At 41.0% G+C, this 24,252-nt stretch overlaps 1 protein-coding gene across 14 annotated transcripts in view; it reads left to right on the forward strand.

The window, feature by feature from the left end:
* KTN1 (kinectin 1) overlaps positions 1–24,252 on the forward strand; it is a 199,892-nt gene that overhangs the window by 117,713 nt on the left and 57,927 nt on the right. For all 14 annotated transcript variants that reach the window (XM_073610590.1, XM_073610597.1, XM_073610596.1 and 11 more), the window contains exons 16-26: positions 2,999–3,036; positions 6,744–6,834; positions 10,338–10,406; positions 12,829–12,866; positions 13,211–13,301; positions 16,322–16,390; positions 16,496–16,530; positions 20,310–20,400; positions 21,202–21,270; positions 21,376–21,413; positions 22,525–22,615. In XM_073610590.1, the coding sequence (XP_073466691.1) occupies positions 2,999–3,036; positions 6,744–6,834; positions 10,338–10,406; positions 12,829–12,866; positions 13,211–13,301; positions 16,322–16,390; positions 16,496–16,530; positions 20,310–20,400; positions 21,202–21,270; positions 21,376–21,413; positions 22,525–22,615 (720 nt within the window). The remainder of the gene's footprint in view (positions 1–2,998; positions 3,037–6,743; positions 6,835–10,337; positions 10,407–12,828; positions 12,867–13,210; positions 13,302–16,321; positions 16,391–16,495; positions 16,531–20,309; positions 20,401–21,201; positions 21,271–21,375; positions 21,414–22,524; positions 22,616–24,252) is intronic.

Here is a 24,252-nt window from a genome sequence, read left to right on the forward strand (position 1 = left end):
CAACACTGGGGGTGCTTGGGAAAATTTGACAAATTATGGTCCCGGTGGCTTGCCACTCCGGGTTTGGCTCCGGTCGACCTTGTCCTGAACCGCCTACTGATTGGATGAGGGTAATCTTGGTGATAGTCAGGCCTGGTTTCTGTCCCCGGTTATTTGGGGGGGTTGTACCTCTATTTCCATGGTCTTGATGGCTGTATTACTTGAAGGGGATCATGCCCACCATTGTATGCATTCCTCTGATAACTCGAATGTGACTGTAACCTGTGATGTACTTTTTTGGTGTTTTTGCTCGTGAATTTGTATTGTTTGTATCTGATGCTGAATACATTTTGTTTTGTTTTTTTTTGTCTGAGAAAAAAAAAAACTTTAAGAAAAATATTGGAACAGATAAATCGGCCCCTAGGTGATTTATCATTGGCTTTTGTTAGAAAACTCAGCGGAAATCTCCCATGCCCAACTTGTATGTTGCTCTCCATGAGATTAGTGTTCTCTGTGCATCAGTCTGACACACCACCTATTAAGGTTGATTTACTGAAGACAAATAGACTATTTACCATGCAAGTGCAATTGCACCCTGCTAGGGAATTTGCTCCAGAGCTTGGTAAATGAGGGGAAGCCCTGCTGACTATCATCATACAATCACGTGCAAGCAAAAATGGTGTTTTTTGTTTTTTAATTTTTCTTGCATGCGATTGGGTATTCTTTTCGACCTATAAGCTTCACTTTATGGACCAAATTCCCTTGCAGAGTGCAACTGCATTTGCAAAGTGAACAGTTTTTTGTTTGTTAAATCAACCATAGAGTCACCACCCACTGCAAAGATGTAATGGGTATGTTGTGCTGACAGCCGGGGTGATCAGCGATTAAAATAAACTCCTTGCTGTATTGCAGCTCCTTTATTGTCCAGTCAGCAGGGTGGAGGGTTTTTATTTATTTTTTAATTTAGTGGCATTAAACCCAATAGCAAACTTTTTTTTTTTTTATATTACAGCTTACCACTTCTTAGATGTGATGGCCGCATAATTTTTTTCTTTTTTAGACGCTCTTTCCTTTATTTTCACCTGGTGATCAAGACAGTAAGGCTGGGTTCACACATGCGCGGTGCGAATTGCAGTTCCAGTTTCCCTGCGAAGATAAAAATCAGTTTCTTCCTCTCCAGGGAGAAGGGGGAGGTGTAGTGAGGAGGGGGGAGAGAATTTTTGTTCAGAACGGAACAAATCAGCGAATCAGCTGTGTTCCCATTGAAGATTATGTGCCTGTAATTCGCCTAGAAAACGCACACGTTTTTTGTGCAATGCGGATGCAACACACATATGTGAACCAGACCCATTGAAAAGAACATATTTTCACATATTCTGCGAATTGGATGCTGTGTAACCTGCATCCAATTTGAATATGTGTGAACCCAGCCTGAGTCTGTTCCTTTAAAAAAACAACAATTTTATTTAGTTATGTAAAACCTTTATCCCGAAAGGGAAAAAAAAAACAGCTGTAGCTGCTTATAAAGTGTTAGCTGGCATTTGTCTTCAATTTGTTAGTGTATTTGTGTATTTAAATCTGCTAGTGCATCTAACTCTCCCCTCCCCCCACGCTGACAACACTGCTGTTTTCTGTGCCCCCTGTGCTCCTTCATCCAGAGTGGGGGCACTCTAATACAGGAGGTGTGTTACTGGTCAGATCACCAGGTGAAAACGGGGGGGGGGGGGGGGGGGTAGAAAAACAATGCAGCCATCATATCTAATGATTGGTAACCTTCAATATATACTATTTTTGGTTTTGGGTTTATTACCGCTTTAAATAAAAGATTTACAGTATAAAGGATTACTGCAGGAACAATAATTTTGAACAGAATAGATTGACAAGACGATGAGTACATCGCAATAATGGATGAGAATACATCAGTGTCTGGTCTTCTATTCATTGTGATTATTCATTGTGATACTATCTCTTAATATTCATTAGGATGGCAGTCTCAGAGAATAAGCCAGAGAATGAGGAAAGAGCAGAGGAAGATTAGAGGATTATAGTCAAAGAGCGAGAAAGATGTATTGGAACAGACGTTGGGTTAGGCAAAGGATCCAGTTAAAGTGGTTGTAAACCTCCGACATGAAATATGAACAAATCATATCCCTCTATATTGTGTACTTGTCTTAGTCTGGAGCAAAGTAAAGTTTCTGTCTGCGGATTTGTTCCTCTGCTATCTGCATGGATCACTTCTGACAAGTTTTCCTGACACCACAAGAAAAAAGGTGATGGGAGAGAGCTCTGGGACACAGTCTGTGATTGACAGCCTCAGTAATGTTCCTGTGTGCTGTATGAAGGGGGCGAGTCCCTTCCCTCCAGTCATTTTTCAGAGCTCTCCTCCTTGAGCTCTGCAGATTGTAAATTCTGCTCTCCACCTATTTTCATCTGATAGCTCAGACAAGCTTTATACATTCTGGACTTTGAATGGATGTTATGAAGAGAGGACTACAGATAAACAGGTACAGCTCATGTAGGAGGATTTCTTTTATGTCTGTGTATCACCTGAGGCCAGTCACTTCACTGGGTAGATGTAAGGCTTTACAACCATTTTAACCAAGAATTCAGTTTTGCACTCTAACAAGAAATTCCTTTTGAATTGATCAGATTGTTGAGGGGTGGTGAAGATGTTGAAGAGATCATTTTCTCCTTCACCGAAAAAATAAATAGGCACTCCAGCAGGGTTATCTTACAGGTATAGTGTGTCAATAATAGTATTACTGTGTGAATAAGAACGTTACGAGGCATTTCATACAGTCCTTGTGTAGACCTCGCATATATTGGTAACGTAGAGATCTGTGGGGAATAGTATAGCTAACAAACCTATATTTTGGCGAAACCTCTTAGTTATCCAGATTTGTACGTTCTCACCTTTCTGCTGCCCTAACCTTATGGACTGCTTTTGCTCTGTGCGATTTTTTTTTTAAATGTAGGGTCTGCTAAAATTCAAGGCTAATACCCTGCTATTATTTTTCAGGCTTCAGCCACAGTCCTTGTAGAGGAGCTGCAAAAAATGTAAGTTGGTTTAAGCAACTAATATTCCAGAAACCAAATGTGATGTATAGATAGATGCTTGTTTATGGCATTTTGTCAAAATAACGCCAATGGTAATTTTTTTAACCACTTCCATACCAGGCCAATTCTGGCATTCCTCTCCTACATGTAAAAATCGTCATTGTTTTGCTAGAACAGTATTCTGAACCCCCAAACGTTGTATATATATTTTTTTTAACAGAGACCCTAGGGAATAAAATGGCTGATGTTGCAAATTTTTCAAACGCGATTTTCATGAATTAACAAATAACAAAACGCAATATTTACACTATTTTTTTTGTATAATGTGAAAGATGTAGTTATGCCGAGTAAATGGATACCTAACATGTCACGCTTTAAAATTGCACACACTCGTGGAATGGCGCTAAACTTCGGTACTTAAAAATCTCTATAGGTAATGCTTTAAAAATGTTTACAGGCTACCAGTTTAGAGTTACAGAAGAGGTCTTTTGCTAGAATTATTGCTCTCGCTCTGTTTGCGGCGGTACAGGCATACCCCACTTTTAAGTACACAATGGGACCAGAGCATGTATGTAAAACGAAAATGTACTTAAAGGGAAGCAATACCCTTTTTCACTTCTGGGGTGTCAGGGGCTATAGAGGGGGGTCAGGGACTGTAGTGGGGGGGTTCAGGGAGTGTGTTTCCAAGTAGCAGGGAATCTGAACTATCCGTGCACGGATTACTCGGCTGCAGCTTTAGCTCGAGAGCCACTTTACATACACTCACCGGTATGTCCTTACTCGCGAGTGTATGTAAAGTAAGTGTACTTAAAGCGGGGTATGCCTGTATCTCACATGTGTTGTTTGAACACCATTTACATATGCGGTAGCAACCTACGTATGCGTTAGCTTCTGCATGTGAGCACTCAGGAATGGGTGCTTAAAGAGGAGTTCCACCCAGGGGCCCATGAAAAAAAAAAAAATTAAAAGTCAGCAGCTACAAATATTGCAGCTGCTGACTTTTAATTGGACACTTACCTGTCCCTGGGTCCAGCGATGCGGGGGATCGAAGCCCCGCTCATCTCCCCCTCCGTTCAGCGGCGCCGGCATTGCAACTGTGGGCGCCGGGCTGTGGCTGCACAGCCTGGCACCCACTGCGCATGCGCGAGCGGCACCGCGCACCGTGATTGGCTGCTCAGTCACCTGGGACCTGTAATGGGTCCCAGATGATTGACAGGAGGGAGGGAGGGAGCAGAGCGGAGCCCTTCCTGTGCCGAGGGGGAAGTGATGTCACCAGCCCAGGCACTGGAAGGGGCAGACTACGAGGGACCCCCTAGCAACAGGCATTTAGAGGTAAGTTAAAAAAAAAAAATATCCAAATTTTTTTTGTTTTTTAGGATTTTTCATGTGTTTTTGTTTTTTTTTTCTTTAAAACAAAATTTTTTTTTTTTTTTTTTATGCTTTACCCTTTTCTATATTTTGATCACTTTTATTCCTATTACAAGGAATGTAAACATCCCTTGTAATAGGAATAAGGCATGACATGTCCTCTTTACAGGGAGAACTGGGGTCTAGAAGTTCCCAAATCTCTCCTATGTCGGAAAGCCTGAGGTAAAAAAAAAACCAAAAAAAAAACCAAGTCTTTTTAGTAAAAAAAAATGCAGTGTTTACAACTGCCAGTGCCGGAAGTGACATCATGATGTTGCTTCCGGAGGTCATAGAGATGGCCAGGGACCATTTGATCTACGACCAGCTCTATGGTAAACCACCGCCGCCAGCGGATTCTTTCTCCAGCACCCCGATCGCACATGTGATTGCAAGGAATCGCCTGCTGAAAAAGATATCTGGATGATGCCTGTAGCTGCAGGCCTTATTCAGATCTCTCCCCTCAAAATCCAGGACGTCCTATGATGGTCTACGGGTGGGAAGTGGTTAAATGAATGCCTGAAATAAGAGCAATTCTTGTTACCCGTAGCACTCAATTTTTTCCCATTTTCTACCGACGTATGGAAAACTGAAAATGGAGATTTTAGCTGCTATGGACAAGAAGAACACTCTTCTCCACACATGTCTGACATACATTATGCAATTCTCTCCATGGGTAGAAGTAAACAAAGTTGCTCCATCCCCCATGAACACAGACCGTGTTGATGGGATAATCTGTCCTTCAGGGCTGTCCTTGTGTTCTGCTGACGGGGAAGGCAGGTAGCCTTCCCTGCCAGCTATAATGATTAGTGTTGCCGGCTATAGCAAGCGGCGCTATCTGTTTGGGGAAAAACCCTATAGGTTGGTTGATGGATTGGCTTGCGTACAACCAGGGTGCCCATACATGGATCAAAATGCTACGTGTTCAGTATGGAATTTCGATCCATGTATGGCCAGCTTTAAAGGTGTTTATTTTATGGCAATTTATAAAAGAAGGCAAACAAAGATTTTCATTAATAAGGGGAATAACTGTATGGAGGAAAGTCTGGCAAAAGTCACAGTACCAGCCTCTGCTCCTATCGTAGGTATTTTGAAGCACAATGCAGGAAAAGCTGCATAGGATACCTCAGGCTCTACATCATGGCCTGTGTTTTCTGGATAAGTTGTAAAACGCAGGCCCACTATGCAGTGTATATACAGTGTAGTGGATAAAAATATCTGCTCTTTTTTTTAAATGGAACCCTTTAGGCTCCTCTCCCACCATGCTGGTACAACGGAACATACACAGATTTCTGCGCCTTGCGTATAGAGCAGCCCATTCATTTTAGTGGGCTGCCCTAGGTGCGAAAAACTTTGTCCCTGACTCTTTTGCAAAATCGTGTTACACCGGGAACTTTTATGCACATGTTAGAAGATGCGTTGGGGGTACCAAGAAGAATTAAAGTTGAAGTAAACTGCGGACTTTAAAAAAAATAAATACAGTGGAACCTTGGTAACGAGTAACGCGGTTAACGAGAGTTTTGAAAGATGAGCAACTTTTTTTTTCTTTTTTTTCAAATTCTGACTCGGTTTGCGAGTGTTGTCTCGCAAAACAAGCAGAATTCAAGCTAATGGGGTGGTGCAGTACCGCATTTGGCCAGAGGTGCGGGTGCGCCGGTAACACTCAGAATGGTTTGGAGCTGCTCGGAAATACTCCATTCCCGAGGGTTTTAGAGTTTGGCTGAGTTGTCCCCGATTATTTCCGAGGCTCTCCAGCGCCCCCCCCCCCCACCTCTGACCACATGCGGTATTGCATGCAATACAAGTCAATGCGGAACAAATTATCTTCGTTTCCATTGACTTCTATGGGGAAAACTGGCTTTGATATGTGAGTGCTTTGGATTACAAGCATTCTGCTGGAACGGATTATGCTCGTTATCCAAGGTTCCGCTGTAAATCAAAAATCCCCTGCAAGGCAATGGCGTAATGTGCTAGTATGCGTTGCATACTAAAAGCGGAATATACTACCTCTTTTATGGTACTGCTGCATGTCTGCTAAAGGGCAGGATGTTTCAGTCCAGAAAGTGTGCGATTTTGCATGCGTTCCAGACGCTCACAGGAGTGTGAAAGTAGCCTCTCTGACTTCAGCAACAATTCATGATAAAATCCTGCATTTTTGATGAAAAATCCCTTTTTGAGATAAACGGCCTTTCTTGCAGGCTTTGTTTTACATCTCTTTAGTGACAGATTTTGCCATGCATTTTTATTGTCTGGCATGATCTAAAGATGGGTCAGTAACTGGAACATCTTCTTCACTTTTACAGCATTGGAGAAAAGGAGAAAGAGATAAAGCAGATGAGAGATGCTGTGGCTCTTGAGCAAGCCAATTTTGCTAACAGCGGAGAAGAGCTAAAGGTAATCATTAACCAGAATTCAATTTCCTATGTTGTGTGAAAGTCTTAAAGCTGACCTGTCACTTGAGTCAGTCTTGTATGTCGTTATTACTAGATCCTGTTTTGACTAAAAGGGCAACTTTTTATCACTATGGATAAAATAAATAGAAACTGCTTCTTTGAAGTTCCGTTATGTGATCTATATCCTAGGCAGTTTAAATCACGTGGCCGTGACTAGCAGTGCGATACAAGAATCATCAAGGCACAAATGCATGACCACACAGGGCAGTTTTTAATTACGTAACGATCCTTTTATGCATTTGCATTTATAAACTCTTGCACATGATACTCCTGTTTGAGCATCTACTTTTTCAGAGGCTTTTTTTGTTGTATGTACTGGTGCGCATTTTCGCATATATGCGTTCGCACATATTTTCACAATATATAAATGGGCATTTGCGCGAATGAGGCATAAATTACTGGACAAAAAAGCAGATTTTTCTATTTATTTTTCTACTGAAGAATACAAGGCACTTGTTTACGTGCTTGTGTGTATAGGCACATTACAATTAATGGGCTGTATTTTAGCTCAGTTAAAAAATAAAAAAAAAAAAGCTGTACTGGGCTTTTTCAAGCTGCAGTGTGCAAGAGGCCTAAATGGAAACAAGGTTTTTAATTTATTAACACATTCTGATAACTTTATTATAATTTATTAACTTCTACATACACAGTATAGCTAAAAACTATTTAAAAGAAAAACACTTGTTTTAAAGGCTTCATATGTGTACATTTTTTATGATGCCATCTTTTTGTTTAGTGGTAGATGCCCTGTAAAAAAACAAATTTAAAATGCTTTCGACAGTAAAATACAGTATTTTACAGGTAACTATTAAATACAGTATTCACTTACAAAATATACCAGGGAGTTAAAAAGGACCCTAACAGCACTTTTCTAGCGGTAGTTTCCTTACGTACGCCTAATTCAGGCAAGCATTTGCACCATTGTTGGTAACATAATCGACACTTGAGGCAAATTCGGGTAGTTCTTATATTACCACTTTTTTTTAAGTGGGTAACACCCTAAAAAAAATAAAAAATACTCCTGTCCCTATAAGGCATGACATATTGCATTGTGCTTTTGTAGTGTCATTTGTCCCTTTCCATGCTGTAGAATACCTGGTTGATCCTGCGCTGACCTATGATAGCGTGGTCAGTTTATGTCCCTCTGTCATCCTGCTGTTTATTTAGCGTTTCTGCGTCTCTCCCCCTCCCTCTCTCCTTGCCATTTCCTTATTCTGTGTAAAGCCGATCTCCGCCCCTCTCTTCCTGCCTGGATTGGGTATTCTGCTGCAGCTGCTTCTCCCCTTTAGTAAAGTGGTTGTAAAGGCACATTTTTTTATGTACATTTATCCTTTCTGTTTTAGGAACATATGACGTGCAGTGTGTTTTTGTTTGTTTTTTAAATGATAATGCTAAATACCTTCTTTGCCTAGAGCTGCTGTGTGGTCACGTGTCCTCCCTCTGCTGGATTGCATATGTCAGAAGGAAATCTTGGCCCTTCCCACTGTACTCCTTAGATCGGGAAGGAGAGCAGAGGGGAGGACACGTGAGCACACAGCAGAGCTGGGCAAAGAAGGTATGAGCTGCACCGAAGAATAGCTTCGTTTCCTAGCTATCTTTTTTTTTTTTTTTTTTTTTTTTTTAACTACTAATTGCCCTACCTCCATGTAATAGAGATGAAGAGATAAGAACATGTTTGTAGTCCATATCAGGAAAGCAGCTTAGGGTGACAACCATGGTTTCCTCCATAGATAATGGTGGAGTGACGTAGCCACCCAGGCATTCATTCATTAGTTTCTCCTTCCTCTGTTGTTGGAGGAGGGGGCAACCCATCAATGTAGAAAGCACACTGGGATTGGCTCTTTTCCTTGTCTGTGCATTGAGAGATGTGATGAATGCTTAGTTCAAAACCATTAACACGTCCCACCGCCAGATTAAGAGTGATTTCTGCAGTGCAGAAATATGCGTCCATCACTTTGTAGTTTTTAAATGAATTGTGGCAGAGAAGTGTTTAAAGACAATAATATACCATGCATTCGGAAAGTATTCACAGTGCTTCACTTTTCCCACATTTTGTTTTGTTACAGCCTTATTCCAAAATGGATTAAATTCATTATTTTCCTCAAAATTCTTCAAACAATACCCCATAATAACAATGTGAAAGAAGTTTGTTTAAAATCTTTGCAAATTTATTAAAGATAAAAAACAAAGAAAACAAAGAAATCCCATGTACATAAATATTCATTTATATTTGCCCCGACAATCAAAACCATGCTCAGGTGCATCTTGTTTCTACTGCTCCTCCTTGAGATGTTTCTACAACTTGCTTGGAATCTACCTGTGGTAAATTCAGTTGATTGGACATGATTTGGAAAGGCACAAACCTTTCCAAAAGGAGAACCTTTCAATAGAACAACCATCTCTGTAGCACTCCACCAATCAGGCCTGTATGGTAGAGTGGCCAGACGGAATCCAATCCTCAGTAAAAGGCACATGACAACCTGCCTGGAGTTTGCCCAAAGGCACCTGAAGGACTCCCAGACCATGCAAAACAAAATTCTCTGGTCTGATGAAACAAAGATGGAACTCTTTGGCCTCATGTCTGGAGGAAACCAGGCACCACCACATCACCTGGCCAATACTATCCCTACAGTGAAGCATGGTGGCGGCAGCATCATGCTGTGAGGATGTTTTTTAGCGGCAGGAACTGGGAGACTAGTTAGGATCGAGAGATGAATGCAGCAATGTACAGAGACATCCTTGATGAAAACCTGCCCCAGAGCGATCTGGACCTAAGACTGGGGCAAAGGTTCATCTTCCAATAGGACAATGACCCAAAGCACACAGCCAAGATAACAAAAGAGGTGGCTATGGGAGGACCCTGTGAATGTCCTTGAGTGGCCCAGCCAGAGCCCAGACTTGAACCCTATTTGAACATCTCTGGAGTGATATGAAAATGGCTGTGCATGGACGCTCCCCATACATCCTGATGGAGCTTGAGAGGTCCTGCACAGAAGAATGGGAGAAACTGCCCAAAAATAGGTGTGCCGAGCTTGTAGCATCATACTCAAAAAGATTTGAGGCTGTAATTGGTGCCAAAGGTGCTTCAACAAAGCATTGAGTAAAAGCTGTGAATGCTTATGTACATGTGATGATTATTTATTTTTATTTTTTTAATAAATTTGCAAAGATTTCAAACAAACTTCTTTCACGTTATCATTATGGGATATTGTTTGTAGAATTTTGAGGAAAATAATTTAATCCATTTTGGAATAAGGCTGTAACATAACAAGGTGTGGAAAAAGTGAAGTGCTGTGAATACTTTCCGGATGCACTGTAATTTGAATTTTTCCAATCCATTATTGCTTGTTAGCAAAGTTAGCAAAGTATTTACTTTGACCTGGACGCTGTCATATGTCATACTTAAAACCTTGTCCTTTTTATAACTGTGTGGCTCTTTTGCAGACACTACAAAGGGAAAACATATCTTTGAAATCAGAACTACAAAAAATTCATGCAGTAAGGAGTGAACAGGTGAGGAGTGGTGTTTTGTCTTGTAGCATCAACTGTTAAGGTATGAGTGTCACCTCAACCACTTCAGCTCTAGAAGGTTTACCCCCCCCCCCCCTTCATGACCAGCCCATTTTTTGCGATAAGGCACTGCGTTATTTTAACTGACAATTGCTCGGTCATGCAACACCGTACCCAAATAAAATGTGTCCCCCCCCAAAAAAAAATAGAGCTTTCTTTTGGTGGTATTTGATCACTTCTGTGCTTTTTTTTTTTTTTTTTTTTTAAATGTTGTGCCATAAACTTAAAAAGGCAGATTTTTTTGGAAAAAAAAAATACATCCTATAAGAAAATTGAAAAAAATCAAATAAAATCCCAATAACCATTTATTGGTTTGCGCAAACGTTATAGCATCTACAAACTACGGTGTGTGTGTATGTATGTATGTATGTATGTATGTATGTATGTGTATATATAACATTTTTTTAATTCTTTTTTACTAGTAATGGCGGTGATCTATAGTGGGACTGCGATATTGCAGCAGACAGTTGGACACTAACTGACACTTTTTGGGGACCAGTGACACGAATACAGTGATCGGTGCTAAAAATATGCACTGTCACTGTACTAATGACACTGGGAAGGGGTTAAACAGGGCTGATGAAAGGGTTATCTGTGTGCCTAGCTAGTGTGTTTGTGTACTGAGGGAGGTGCTTTTACTAGGGGGAAACATGGATCCTTGTTCCTGCTTTGCAGGAACACAGGCTCAATGCCTTCCCTACTGACAGAACAGCAATCTGCCTTGTTCACATTGGCAGATCGCCGTTCTGCCTCTGTGCTGAATGATCGTCGGGTACCGGTGGACACTGAGTCCGCGGTACCTGCAGATCAGCTGCCACTGTGTACAAGTTTATAATCACAGTGGGAGCTGGTTACCAGCACCGCATTTGGGCCCCAGACCTGGAAGTGTCTGACCAACATACTAGGTACGTGATCTGGCGCAGCAGTGCCACCTTGCCACCATATAAGTAGGTTATACAAGTGGCAAGTGGTTAAAGATGAATTCTAGGTATGGTGTATTTTTACATAGTTGGATTGGTCCAGCTTGGACCAGTGTAACTTTGTATATACCATATCTAGCTGATGTTGCTGGAAATCACTGAAGTAGACACTGCTACTCCAGTGAGTTCTATTTTTTTCCTGGTCTGGCTGATGCATTGTGAATACAGAAGATCGGCGGCTTAGTATGGGGCCACTTTGTATTTTCTGATCAAATTCAAATTGTTCTCTGGACGAGGTGGAGAATGTGACATCGATGTCTTGCCTTTCCACCTCCTCCAATCAGTGAACACTTTGCATTTATTCAGAGAGTGCAAAGCATTCTCTGACTGGTGTGCCAAGCACTCAACTTCCTGTGTTCAGAATGTATCAGGCTGGAGTAGCAGTGTCTTCCGGCTTTCACTGCATCAGTCAGGTGTAGTATATGCCAGTGGTGTCACTAGGGTGGGTGTCAGCTGGTGCTGTAAAACATGGTGTCACGCCCCCTCCTATCTATCCTGCCCAGCGCCCTGAAGGCAGTGAATGGTCACGGGCATGGCCCCTGTAAATAATAGTATAGGGTGGTATAGGGCAGGTTAGGACTCTATGTAGTGACAATGTGCTCAGTCAGTTACAGCATGCCGGGAGATGAGGACACCAGGGGCTTCTGTGTCCTCACCTCTCTCTTTCAGCTGCGGGATCAGCCAGAGTAAAGGAGTCTGTGGGAGGAGTGGAGGAGGCAGCCACACCCCTCAGTTTTGCCCACCTACTTCGGCTGCCTCGGGAGATATTGGAAATCCCAGAGGGACGGCTTAACCTGACTGGGGAGTGTTAAAGGAAGCCTCCCCCGCACGGCTGAGTGCCTTGCTCCGCTGCAGCTCTGCAAGTAATACAGTACAGTGTGTAGCGGTGTCTACCGGTGCGGGACCCCCCCGCACCCCCATAACAACGCCACTGGTATATGTATAGTCCTACTGGTCCAAGGTGTAAAAATTTTCCATGCCTGGAATTCATCTTCAAACCCTTTCTGGGCAGTAAGTACCTTCTCCTTTTACAGGAAAGAGTTGTGGCGTCTGCGCTGCCAGGATGCCATTATTGTCCTAACTATCAATTAGAGAGTGGCACCAGATATAAAATGTCTTGCTTATCACCATTTGAAACTTTACGATTTGGTAAGCAATTCTGTCACTTGGGTCATTTCAAATTTAAGTTTTAATAAAAAATTTTTTTTTTTTTTTTTACATCTTTCCTTTTTATTTGTATCACAAAAGACAAACAACATTTTTGTAAACCCTAAACTCTACCTTTTATGCAAGCTTGTGAGTGTAGCTTATATTTACATTTGTTTATATTTGCAAGAATATGTTCTTTTTATTGTAATTTTTTAAAAATTCTTTTCTTTATTTAGGAAGTTGCTTCCCAAACTCTCGGACAGTTAGAAAGAAGGTAAATAAAGCATTTGATATAGTGTGTGTGTGTGTGTATAATATATACGAGTACTCAGCTTTGCTTTACTTACTATATATTGTAGCCATTACTGTCCTTTCTCTCCCCATATACTCCAAGGAAAAACATATGGAACAAATGGCATCATATGGTGTGAGATACACAAGTAGCTTGTAATAGCAATTTTTTTGCTTATGATCGCCCAGTACGCCAAGTGTGTGTGGGATTAATCCTGATTACTTTTATATTTGTATGCACTGTAGAGCAATTAATTGCTGTTTTGAATATGTAACTTCTTTTTAGTTTTATTTGCCCTTAAATTCTATAATTTTTTTTCTTTTTAGTGTTACTGAAAAAGATGAAAAAATTAGAGCAATGGAGGAGAGACTAGAGGCTCAGCTTGAAAAATTAGCCACCAACCTTGAGGAGCACAAGGTACTTGGACAAACCAAGCTAAATCATTTTACTGCATCTTTTGTATTAAAGTGAATGGTCGTGTAGAAGAAAAATCAACATTTGCAACTACATTGTGTTAATGCCAATTACCAGCGCATGGCAAGCATACACAAGAAAAATGTCAGCTGTAAAATTATGCACAAGCTTTCCTCTTATATGAAATGTCATGGTAAGAGCCATTTCACTAAATCAAGTATGATTATTTAAAACCCATCATGAGGGTAATATTCCTAGGATTGCCAGTAAAATCTCTTCAGTGGAACGGACATATGTTTGTTTCACCCCATTAATTCTCATAATTTGAGACTTGTTTTAGCTGATGGCAGAGTTTAGTATTAGTGTGGCAGAAGAGAAAATAAGTCCTGAGAAGTCAGATATTAAGTACATTAAACAAGGTAATGAGACTACCAACATACATTTAACAGAGAAATATGTTTTTTGTTTTTTTTAAGAATCATGCTTACCTAGACAGACGGCGCTAACATTGAGAATTGAGCGATCGAACACCGCCGATCGCTCGGTGACTATCAGTGTCACCGCTGTCTGCTCTGCCCCCCGCCCCTGGGCTGTGGAGGGAGCGGCCAGCTCAGGCTCTCAGTGGGGTGATGGTCCAGGCATATGGATGGATCCTGACTTCATTTTTGCGATCTTGCCTGAGCCTGGACTGGCCCTGTGACGTCAGCCGACAGCAGGCATTAGCTAATTGCACTCCTGTGATCCACAAGCTTTGGCTGTACTTCTCCTTTAACAATCAGACCAGCTGCCAATCCTATTAGAAAAAAGTAAATTTTTGTCCATAGACTGAATAAGTTTTTATAAACTCTACAAAAATATGGGCATACATAACACTGAATGAGCTGTAGTCACATAGAAAAGCCAGCGTAGATTTAAAGGTAAAGTTTACAGAATTTGCATGACTACTATATAGTGTCGAACAAGATTAAATGTTTTGTAGACTATACTGTAAATAATGCCAATTGTCTTTTGGCAGTTTTTTTTTTGTACTTTACACTTTACAACCAAAGGATTGAATGGTTGCCCTTTTTGAGTTTTTCAAAAGTTTAGATATCCACTTCTGGACCAGCGACGTACCCGTATGTGGCCGGACTTCATGTGGTTATACCGGGATGATGCCTGCAGCTGTAGGCATCATCCCTGGACTGTTTTTTTTTTTTTAGTGCCGACGGTTGGCTTTCTTGTAAAAGCAATCCTATCGGCTAACTAGCCGCTGGATTGCACTAGGAGGGGATGTCCCAGGCTGCATAAGGCAGCTTTCTTAGGCTCTCCTGTTCCACCAGGAGACCTGAGTGACCAGCTGGCGCTTCTGGCGGCTGATCAGAGCACTGAACAAAGCCCTGATCGGCTATGGTAACCTGGAAGTGATGACCTGACATCACTTTGGTTTACTGGGATGTCAACAGCGCCATTTAAAACAAATCAAAAGCATTAAAAAACACTGATCTTGATGTTTTGAATGCTTTATAGGGCAGAGGAGGGATTTGGGGGTCTTATAGATCACAAATCTCTCCATAAAGAGTACCTGTCAAATCCCTGTTGCATGTTAAAGCAACAGTGTAAAAACAAAGTAAAAAAAATTAAATGTGTCCCTGTCTGTGCTCGTGTGCAAAGGTGACCGTGCACGTTGTTCACGCACACAAACAGCGATTGTCCCACACATGTGAGGTATCAACACAAACGTCTGATCATGGGCATTAATTCTAGTACTAGACCTCCTCTGTAAATGGCGGTAACCTGTAATTCTAGTATTGTAATTCTAGTAGTAGACCTCCTGTAAAAAGTGGTAACCTGTAAAGGCTTTTAAAATGGCGCCTATGGATAGTAAATTTTTATCGATGTTGCACAGGTGTGTTCAATTTTAAAGTGCAACATGATTGGTATCTATTTACTTAGCGTAACCTCTTTTATGGTTTACAAAAAAATGGAGTATGTATTTTGTTTTTTTCTTTTGCAATAAAATTAAAAACAAAATCTATCCCCCCCCCCCCCCAAAAAAAACGTATTTGAAAAACCGCTGAGCAAATACCATGTGAAAAAAATTGCAAAACCCACTTGCTTTAAATAAATAGATAATGTTTGGAGGTTTTAAGTAACTTTCTAGCAAAAAATATGATTGTTATATGTAAACAAAAAGTGCCAGAAAAGCCCTGGTCTGGAAGTGGATACTTTCCAGTGCTGGAGAGTTACAACTTTGGATGGTTTCTTGTCTCTCTCAGGGATTCCACTGGTAAGACTTCTGAACTTGAATTCCCAGGTCTGCACACACCCACACCCTGGTTATTACAAGAGGCTCCCACTCTTCATGTTTAATGTTTTAGTTTGTATTAGCCAGAATGCAACAGGAGGAGTGCAAAAACCCAGCACTTAAAGTGGTTCTGAAGACAGAGCATTAAAATAAAACCCCTTCTGTGTGCATCAGCCCCCTAATACTTACCTGAGCCCCATCTCAATCCAGCAATGTTACACGAAAGCCTCGGCCGTCCGGACTCTCCCTCCTGATTGGCTGAGAAACAGCAACGGGCCCCTCTGGCTCCTGTTGCTGTCAATCATAATCAGTGAGCCAATGAGGGGAGAAGGGGGCAGGGCCGAGCCACGGCTCCGTGTCTAATTGGACACAGAGCAGTGGGTCGGCTCGGGTGCCCCCATAGCAAGCTGTTTGCTGTGGGAGCAAGAGGGAGGGGCCAGGAGCGGCGGCGGCAAGGGATCCGAGAAAAGGAGGATCGTGGCTGCTCTGTTCAAAACCGTTACACCATGTTTGTTATTAAAGAAAAAAACAAGAGGACTTTATTATCACTTTAATGATGAGTGGGAACAAATCCATGAACTGTGGCATAGAGATCTCACTTTTGAAGCCTCCAAGAAAAATAAAAAGTCAATGGGTGACTCAGCCCACCCGATATCACCTGTAACATTTTATTGGATTGACGCTTTAATTTTTTTCTTCAGTAATCATCATATTTTATTTTATTTTTTTCCTTCAGACACTACAAAGTCTAAATAATGAATTACAGGTACAAGTACAGAAACTGCAGGAACAGTTACTGGATCAGGTAAAAAAAAATATATATATATATATCCTTCAGTGGTTTTTGTGGCCTCTATGACATAATTGAAATTATTCAGAATGTATCATTTTTTTTTTTTTTTTTTTTTAGACAAACAAAGAATTAATTGGACAGATGGAGAATAGGTAATTTTTGGGGTTTCTTAATTCACTTGTGAATTTGAAATAAATGTATTTGAAGTGACAATTTACAGAAATATATGAAGCAATATTGAGTATGTTGATCTTTCTTTTTGCCTAAGCATGTACTCCTAGTGGTGCCTCCATATCTGTTAAATCAGCTGTTTTAATTGCATTCCTTCTTTCTTTATATTCCAAGCAGGTTGTTGTTCAGTCGTGTCCGACTCTTTGTGACCTCATGGACCATAGCGCTCCAGGCTTTTCTGTCCTCCACTGCCTCCTGGAGCTCGCTTAACTCCATGTTCATTGTTTCGATGATGCTATCTATCCATCTTTTTTTCTGTCGTTCTCTTCTCTTTTTCCTTCTGTGTTTCCCAGCATCAGGGTCTTTCCAATGACTCCTCTCTTCACATTAGGTAAACAAAGTACTCAGATTTTCAGCTTCAGGATCTGTCTTTCCAGTGACTGGTTTGATCTTCTTGACGTTCAAGGGACTTTCAACACCATAGTTCAAAAGCATAAATTCTTCGGCATTCAGCCTTCCTTATGGTTCAGCTTTAACAGCCATAGGTTACTACCGGGAATACCATAGCCATGACTATATGGCACTTATTCGGTAGGGTGATGTCTCTGCTTTTTATAATGTTGTCTAGGTTTGCCATTTCTTTGCTCCCAAGAAGCAAGCGTCTCATAATTTCATGGCTACAGTCACCGTCTGCCGTGATCTTGAAACCTAGCAAGATGAAATCTGTCCCTGTTTCCATTTCTTCTCCTTCTGTTTGCCAAGGAGAGATGGGACCGGTTGCCATGATTTTCATTTTCGTAATGTTCAATTTCAGGCTAGCTTTTGCGCTCTGCTGTTTTATCTTCATTAAGAGACTCTTTAGTTCTTCTTCACTTTCTGCCATTAGTGTGGTATCGTCTGCATATCTCAGGTTGTTCTTTTTCCCCTGCTATCTTAATTCCAGTTTCGGCGATCCTGACATTTTGCATGATGTACTATGCATATAAGTTATATAAGTAGAGTGACAAATTCAATATGCATCCTTGCCGCACTCCTTTCTCAATTTTGAATCAGTCAGTTGTTCCATGTCCTGTTCTAACTGTTGCTTCTTGACTTGCATACAGGTTTTTCTGAAGACAGGTGAGGTTGACTGGTGTTCTCATTTTTTTCAGTATTTGCCACATCTTGCTGTGATCCACACAATCGAAGGCTTTACTGTAGTAAATAAAGCAGAAGTAGACATTCTTCTGGAACTCCCTTTTCTCCATGATCCAGTGAATGTTAGCAATTTGATCTCTAGTTTGTTTGCCTCTTCGAAATCCAGCTTGTACTTGTGGTAGCTCTTGGTTCACATGCTGCTGAAGCCTAGATTGTAGAATTTTCAGCATAACCTTGCTAGCGTGAGATGAGTGCGATTGTACGGTAGTTTGAACGGTCTTTGGCGTTGCCCTTCTTTGGTATCGGAATGTAAACGGACCTCTTCCAGTCCTGTGGCCATTGTTGAGTTTTCCAAATTTGTTGGCATGTTGAGTGCAGCACTTAAACAGCATCATCTTTTTGGATTTTAAATAACTCAGCTGGGATTCCATCACTTCCGCTAGCTTTGTTATTAGCAATACTTTCTAAGGCCCATTTAACTTCACTCTTCAGGATATCCAGTTCAAGATCACCGACTGCATCATCGTGGTTATATGGGACATTCGGATCATTCTTGTATAGTCTTCTGTGTATTCTTACCATCTTTTCTTTATCTCTTCTGCATCTGTCAGGTCCTTTCTCTATTATCGTGCCCATTTTTGCATGGAACTTTCCCTTTGATATCTCCAATTTTCTTGAAAAGCTCTCTAGTCTTTCCCATTCTGTTGTTTTCCTCTAATTCTTTGCATTGATTGTTTAAGAGGGTCTTTTTATCTCTCCTTGCTATCCTCTGGAAGTTTGCATTCAGTTGGGTATATTTTCCTCTTTCTCCATTGCCTTTTGCCTGCCATTGTTTTTCAGCTATTTGTATAGCCTCATCAGATAGCCACTTTGCTTTCTTGCATTTCTCCTTCTTTGGCAAGGTTTTCATTGCTGCGTCTTGTACGATGTTACCCACTTCCTTCCATAGTTCCCCAGGCACTCTCTCCCTCAGATCTAATCTTTTAAATCTGTTTGTAACCTCCACTGATTATTCATAGGGATCCGATTTAGATCCCTTGTGAATACTAGTATCTGAAATGTCTACTAGTGTTTCCCACTTTCTTCAATTTAAGCCTAAATTATGCCATAAGAAGCTCATGTTCTGAAACACAGTCCGCTCCAGGTCTTGTTTTGACTGACTGTATAGAGCTTCTCCATCTTTGGCTGCAGGGGATATAATCGATTAATTTCTGTATTGACCATCAGGTAAAGTCCATGTGTAGAGTTGCTTCTTTGGTTGTTGGAAGAGAGTGTTTGTTATTACCAGTGTGTTCTCTTGGCAAACTCTATTAGCATTTGTTCTGCTTAATTTTGTACTCCAAGGCCATATTTACCTCTTATTCCAGATATGCTTTGACTTCCTACTTTAGCATTCCAATCTCCCATTATGAGAAGGATATCTTTTCTTGGAGTTACTTCTAAAAGATGTCAACGTCAGCTTCTTCAGCATCAGAGGTTGGTGCATGAACTTGGATTATTGTGATGTTGAGTGGTTTGCCTTGGATTACGGACTAAGATCATCCTATGGTTTTTGGTAGTGTACCCCAATACTGCTTTCCTCACTTTTTTGTTAACTAGGAGGGCTACACCATTTCTTCCGATAGATTCTTGTTCACAGTAGTAGATATATTAGTCATCTGAGTTGAATTTGCCCATTCCAGTCCATTTTAGTATACTAATTCCCAAGATATCCATGTTCAATCTTGCCAACTCATGTTTGACCACATCCAGTGTACCCCGATTCATTGATCCTACATTCCAGGTTCCTATTCATTATTATTCTTTACAGCATTGGACTTTCCTTTCACTCCTACCATCCACAGCTGAGAGTCCATGCAGCTTTGGCCCAGCCAATTCATTAGTTCTGGAGTTACTTGTAATTGCCCTCCGCGCTTCCCCAGTAGCACATTGGACACCTTCCAGTCTGGGGGGCTCATCTTCTGGTGTCCTATCTTTTAGCCTTTTGTTTCTGTTCATGAGGTTTTCTTGGAAAGGATACTGGAGTGGGTTGCTATTTCCTTCTCCAGTGGATTATGTTCTGTCAGAATTCTCCGCTATGCCCTGTCCCTCTTGGTTAAGCCTACATGGCATAGCTTCACTGCATTACACAAGCCCCTTCGCCACTGCAAGGGAGTGATCCATAAAGGGTTACTGATGGCTGCTTCTCTCTTGCTGTACAAGAGGCACAAGCTCTCATTCACCAACTACATGATGTTCTGCAGCCGGCCAGAATTTGTTGCGGTTCCTATAGTTGTTGAACTGTCCTCAGAGACAAGACAGTGGAACTTTGAGACTTGCACCTTAAAGCTGGGTTTCAGGGCTTGAGATCTCTCCCCTCACCCTCAGATAATGGAGTTCTTTAAAAACCTGTACCACATTAGGAGAGGAAAACTGACTAGACCCCAACATGTCATTGTATTGTACATGAGCAGTAACTGATTAGTGTTCTATTTTACTTAGGGCTTGAGTGCTCTGTAAATCACGGTTACATTTTAGTCCCAGTCTTTCCACATATGCCACCACTATATCTAGAGCAAAAACGCAGAGGATTCATTTTGTACAGAAATTAATGTTTTCAAAATGCTTTGTTGCTATTTTTTAGTATTCAGGAGAAAGATGAGAAGATCAAAACGATCGAGGAACTTTTGGAGAGTGGACTGATACAGGTTGCAAACAGAGAAGAAGAATTGAGGGTAAAGAATTTTTCTTGATCATTTAACATTGAGAGGAAAGCACACTGTTCACGCCCATAGCAATTAACCAGTTCTTTCTGACCTAGAAAGGTAGTAGAATCCCCTCAATAATTTATTTTCAGCTGGGTGTAATGGAGTAGCCAGGTGGTCAAAAAGGAAATGCTGCACAATACTTTAAAACGATAAGTACTGCCACTCGCCCAAAGAACATTATCACATTAAAGTGTACGTAAATCCTGCAATGAAATTTTTTGGCCTGTTAACCATGCTATTGAAAGCATTTTATCATATATATTGTCAAAAAATAAAAAAAAAGGCCTTGCAGGTTGATTATTTAATGTACCCTATGCTGACTGTTGCCAATTAGAAATATTCCTAGCTATCTCTGTGGACTACAGAACACCTCTCCCAAATGTTATATGGGGGGGGGGGGGGGGTTCTATGGTTCTGTCCTAAGGTGACAATGCTGCTAAGTGAGATAAAAGGGAATAAAAAGTCTTAAGAAAAAAATGTAGACACCACATCTAATGACTGGTAAGCTGCAATATAATATATACATATACAATGTATATGTATGTGTATATATATTCTGTTTTTGGGTTTAGATACTGTTTATTGGTGCCTTTTGTGTTTATCCAAGCTCATACTGTAGCAGCAAGTGTCTCTTAAAAACCTCATGTATGTCAGACTTGTGCATTACCTGAACCTTATGTTCAAGTATCTGTAGGTGGGTCGCTAAGGCATACTAGTTTCTTTGGTACTGTTATCATTCATTTTATTAAAAATTTTTTTATGTTTTAGTTGCTGAGAGATGAAAATGCATCTTTAAGAATGGATGTGCAGAATCTAAAGGCTCGGCATAATGACCAGGTAATGGTTTCATTTGAAGAAGTTGTAGGCCCCTCCGCTGCACATCAAGCATGTGCTGGTTATTTTATACCTTTGTAATAATGGTTTGTATTTTTTCCTTTTTAGGTAGCCCTGTCATCGGTTGTAGAAGATCTAAAGAATGTGTAAGTGTCCGTGTTCAGTATATATTTCTGAGTACGTGATCTCTGAGGCCTGCAGAGTTAATTTCAGACAATGCTAATTTATGACAGAAATATCATAGCTCAACCAAGAATGTTAGAGTCAGCACTTTATAAATGTATTATTTAACCGCTTGCCGACCACTTTAGAGTATGGCAGCAGAGCGGCTCTCCTGCACTGGATCACGTATCTTAATACATGATCCAGCTCTTCTGGGTAGGGTGTGCACACGCCCGCCTCTCTGATTAGTCACAGCACAAGCCGATCAGCGGGTCCCAGCCAATGGCTAGGACCCGCTGATCGGTGAAAGAGGATGACAGGACAGAGCTCTGTGAATGTAAACACAGAGCTCTGTCCTTTAAGTAGGGATGTGCCATTTTTAGTTTCCCTGCAAGGCAGGGATTAAAAACCGGAACATCCTTTTGTAAAAAAACAACTTGCTGTGTTTCCGTTAGTGAAGATGCCAGTGCCTGCACCCGAAACCAATTGAAGAATTGGCTTGGGGTGCCGACATCACTGCATCCCTGGACAAGTAGGTGTCCTTATATTAAAAGTCAGCAGCTACAGCATTTTTTGCCTAGCTGCTGACTTATTTTTTTTTTTTTTACCCAGACTGGAGCTCCTCTTTAACCCCGTGGTGTCGGCTGCCGCTGACCCTTTAAGGGGTCTGCTATGCTGGGAGGCGAGGTTCTTGTTCCGATGACAACCATCACATTTTAGATTTTCGTTCTGTCTCGGTGAGAGTGCTACCCAAAACGAATAGAGTGAAGCTCAACAACAGGACACATACACAATAAAAAAATTATAGTGGTTCTAACCCATAACCACTCTATCCAAAACTACACACAAAAATGTTGGCTTTAGATGGCCTTTATCCTCATCAAATAATGTAGCCCCATAGAGGAAAGGAAATCCTTACTCCTAATAAGGGTGTCATACGTATCATTTAGAGGTCAGAATACTTGATTTACCAGCAACTAAATTTCAGTCTTGATCTGGGTAACAGTTACTGTGGCCTAGCAGTAAAACCATTTGAATATATTTAAAAATAAAAAAATAACTTGCTAAATTTAACACGAACCATTTCTGTTTTAGCATCCATGAAAAGGATGGCAAGATCAGGTCTGTAGAAGATCTGCTTCAAGCAGAGCAGTTACGGGCTGATAAAGAGGGAAAGACTGTACAGGTACCTACTTTAATATTAATCCTTCTAGTTTATTACCATTGAACAGAAATTTGGTGAAGGCCGTTGTAATTGTGAGCATTCAATCCTTTTCATGTATTCGCATGCTAGCATTCATCAAGCAAGGTACAATATAAGAATATCTGTTAGGGGGCTAGTGTTACGTTTTATTGGGACAGATTTGGTGTGAGAATGTAGCTTGCCTTGGATATTTTCAGTGGTTTTCTGCTAATATGGCACAGGCCCCATACTTTTTTTTTTTTTTAATATATATGTCAACGTTTTAAGTACAATGCACGTCTCAAGTGTATCACTAAACTTCGTGCAGATATGTTACATTCAGCGGTCTTTGCTTATGGGTGCAAATTTCAAAACCATTGCAAGATTACACATGGAATAGGATTGCAGCCTTTATTTAGACAGTATGGCGCTTATTTTCGAAAGGAAACAGGCTATTTAAAAGATTATTTTTACTTTGCATGGTGAATTTTCCCATAAATTTGTGAATGTGGCCCATTGCTTGCCTGTATCAGGCCCTTAGGCCACCATTCCTCCAAAGACACCAATGACGGGCCACCATTCCTCCAAATGACGGGCCACCATTCCTCCAAAGACACCAATTAAGGGCCACCATTCCTTCAAATGACGGGCCACCATTCCTCCAAATGACGGGCCACCGTTCCTCCAAATGACGGGCCACCGTTCCTCCAAATGACGGGCCACCGTTCCTCCAAATGACGGGCCACCGTTCCTCCAAATGACGGGCCACCGTTCCTCCAAATGACGGGCCACCGTTCCTCCAAATGACGGGCCACCGTTCCTCCAAATGACGGGCCACCATTCCTCCAAATGACGGGCCACCATTCCTCCAAATTACACCAATGACGGGACATCATGTCTCCCACTACACCATTGATTCGGCATTATTCCTCCAAATGACACCAATGATAAACCACCATTCCTCACGAACACCATTAATGGGCCACTATTCTACACACCGATACCAACAATGGGGTACTATTTTTCCAACTAACACCAATGATGGGGCACCATTCCTTCCACTGATACCAGCAATGGGTCACAATTCCTCCCATTAAAACCAATAATGGGGCATGGTTTACACTGGCCTCTGGCCACAGTCTGTCCCCTCTAAAGCCTGAAGGACAGTAATCTAGCCCTTTGCTTAGAATGTGTGGAGACACCTGCAATAGAACACAATCGTGTGCAAGGAAAGTGGGGAAAGGAAAGGAGTATTTTTGCTTGCACATGATTTAGTTAGATTAGTCAGCAGAGCTACACCTCATTCACTAAGATAAAGGAAAATTTCTTGCAAAGTGAACAGCCTACCTACCTTTTAACCACTTAAGGACTGACCCTCTTTCTGAGATTTGTTGTTTACAAGTTAAAAACTGTTTTTATTTTCTAGAAAATTAATTAGAACCCTCAAACATATATATATATATATATATATATATATATATATATATATATATATATATATATATATATATATTTATATTTTCTAACACCCTGGAGAATAAAATGGCAGTCGTTGCAATACTTTCTGTCACACTGTATTTACGCAGTGGTCTTGCAAGTGCATTTTTTGGAAAAAATACACTTTTTCAAATTAAACAAGG

This window comes from Aquarana catesbeiana, linkage group LG13 (genome assembly GCF_042186555.1).
Source record: "Aquarana catesbeiana isolate 2022-GZ linkage group LG13, ASM4218655v1, whole genome shotgun sequence".
In the NCBI taxonomy this organism is placed as follows: Eukaryota; Metazoa; Chordata; class Amphibia; order Anura; family Ranidae; genus Aquarana; species Aquarana catesbeiana.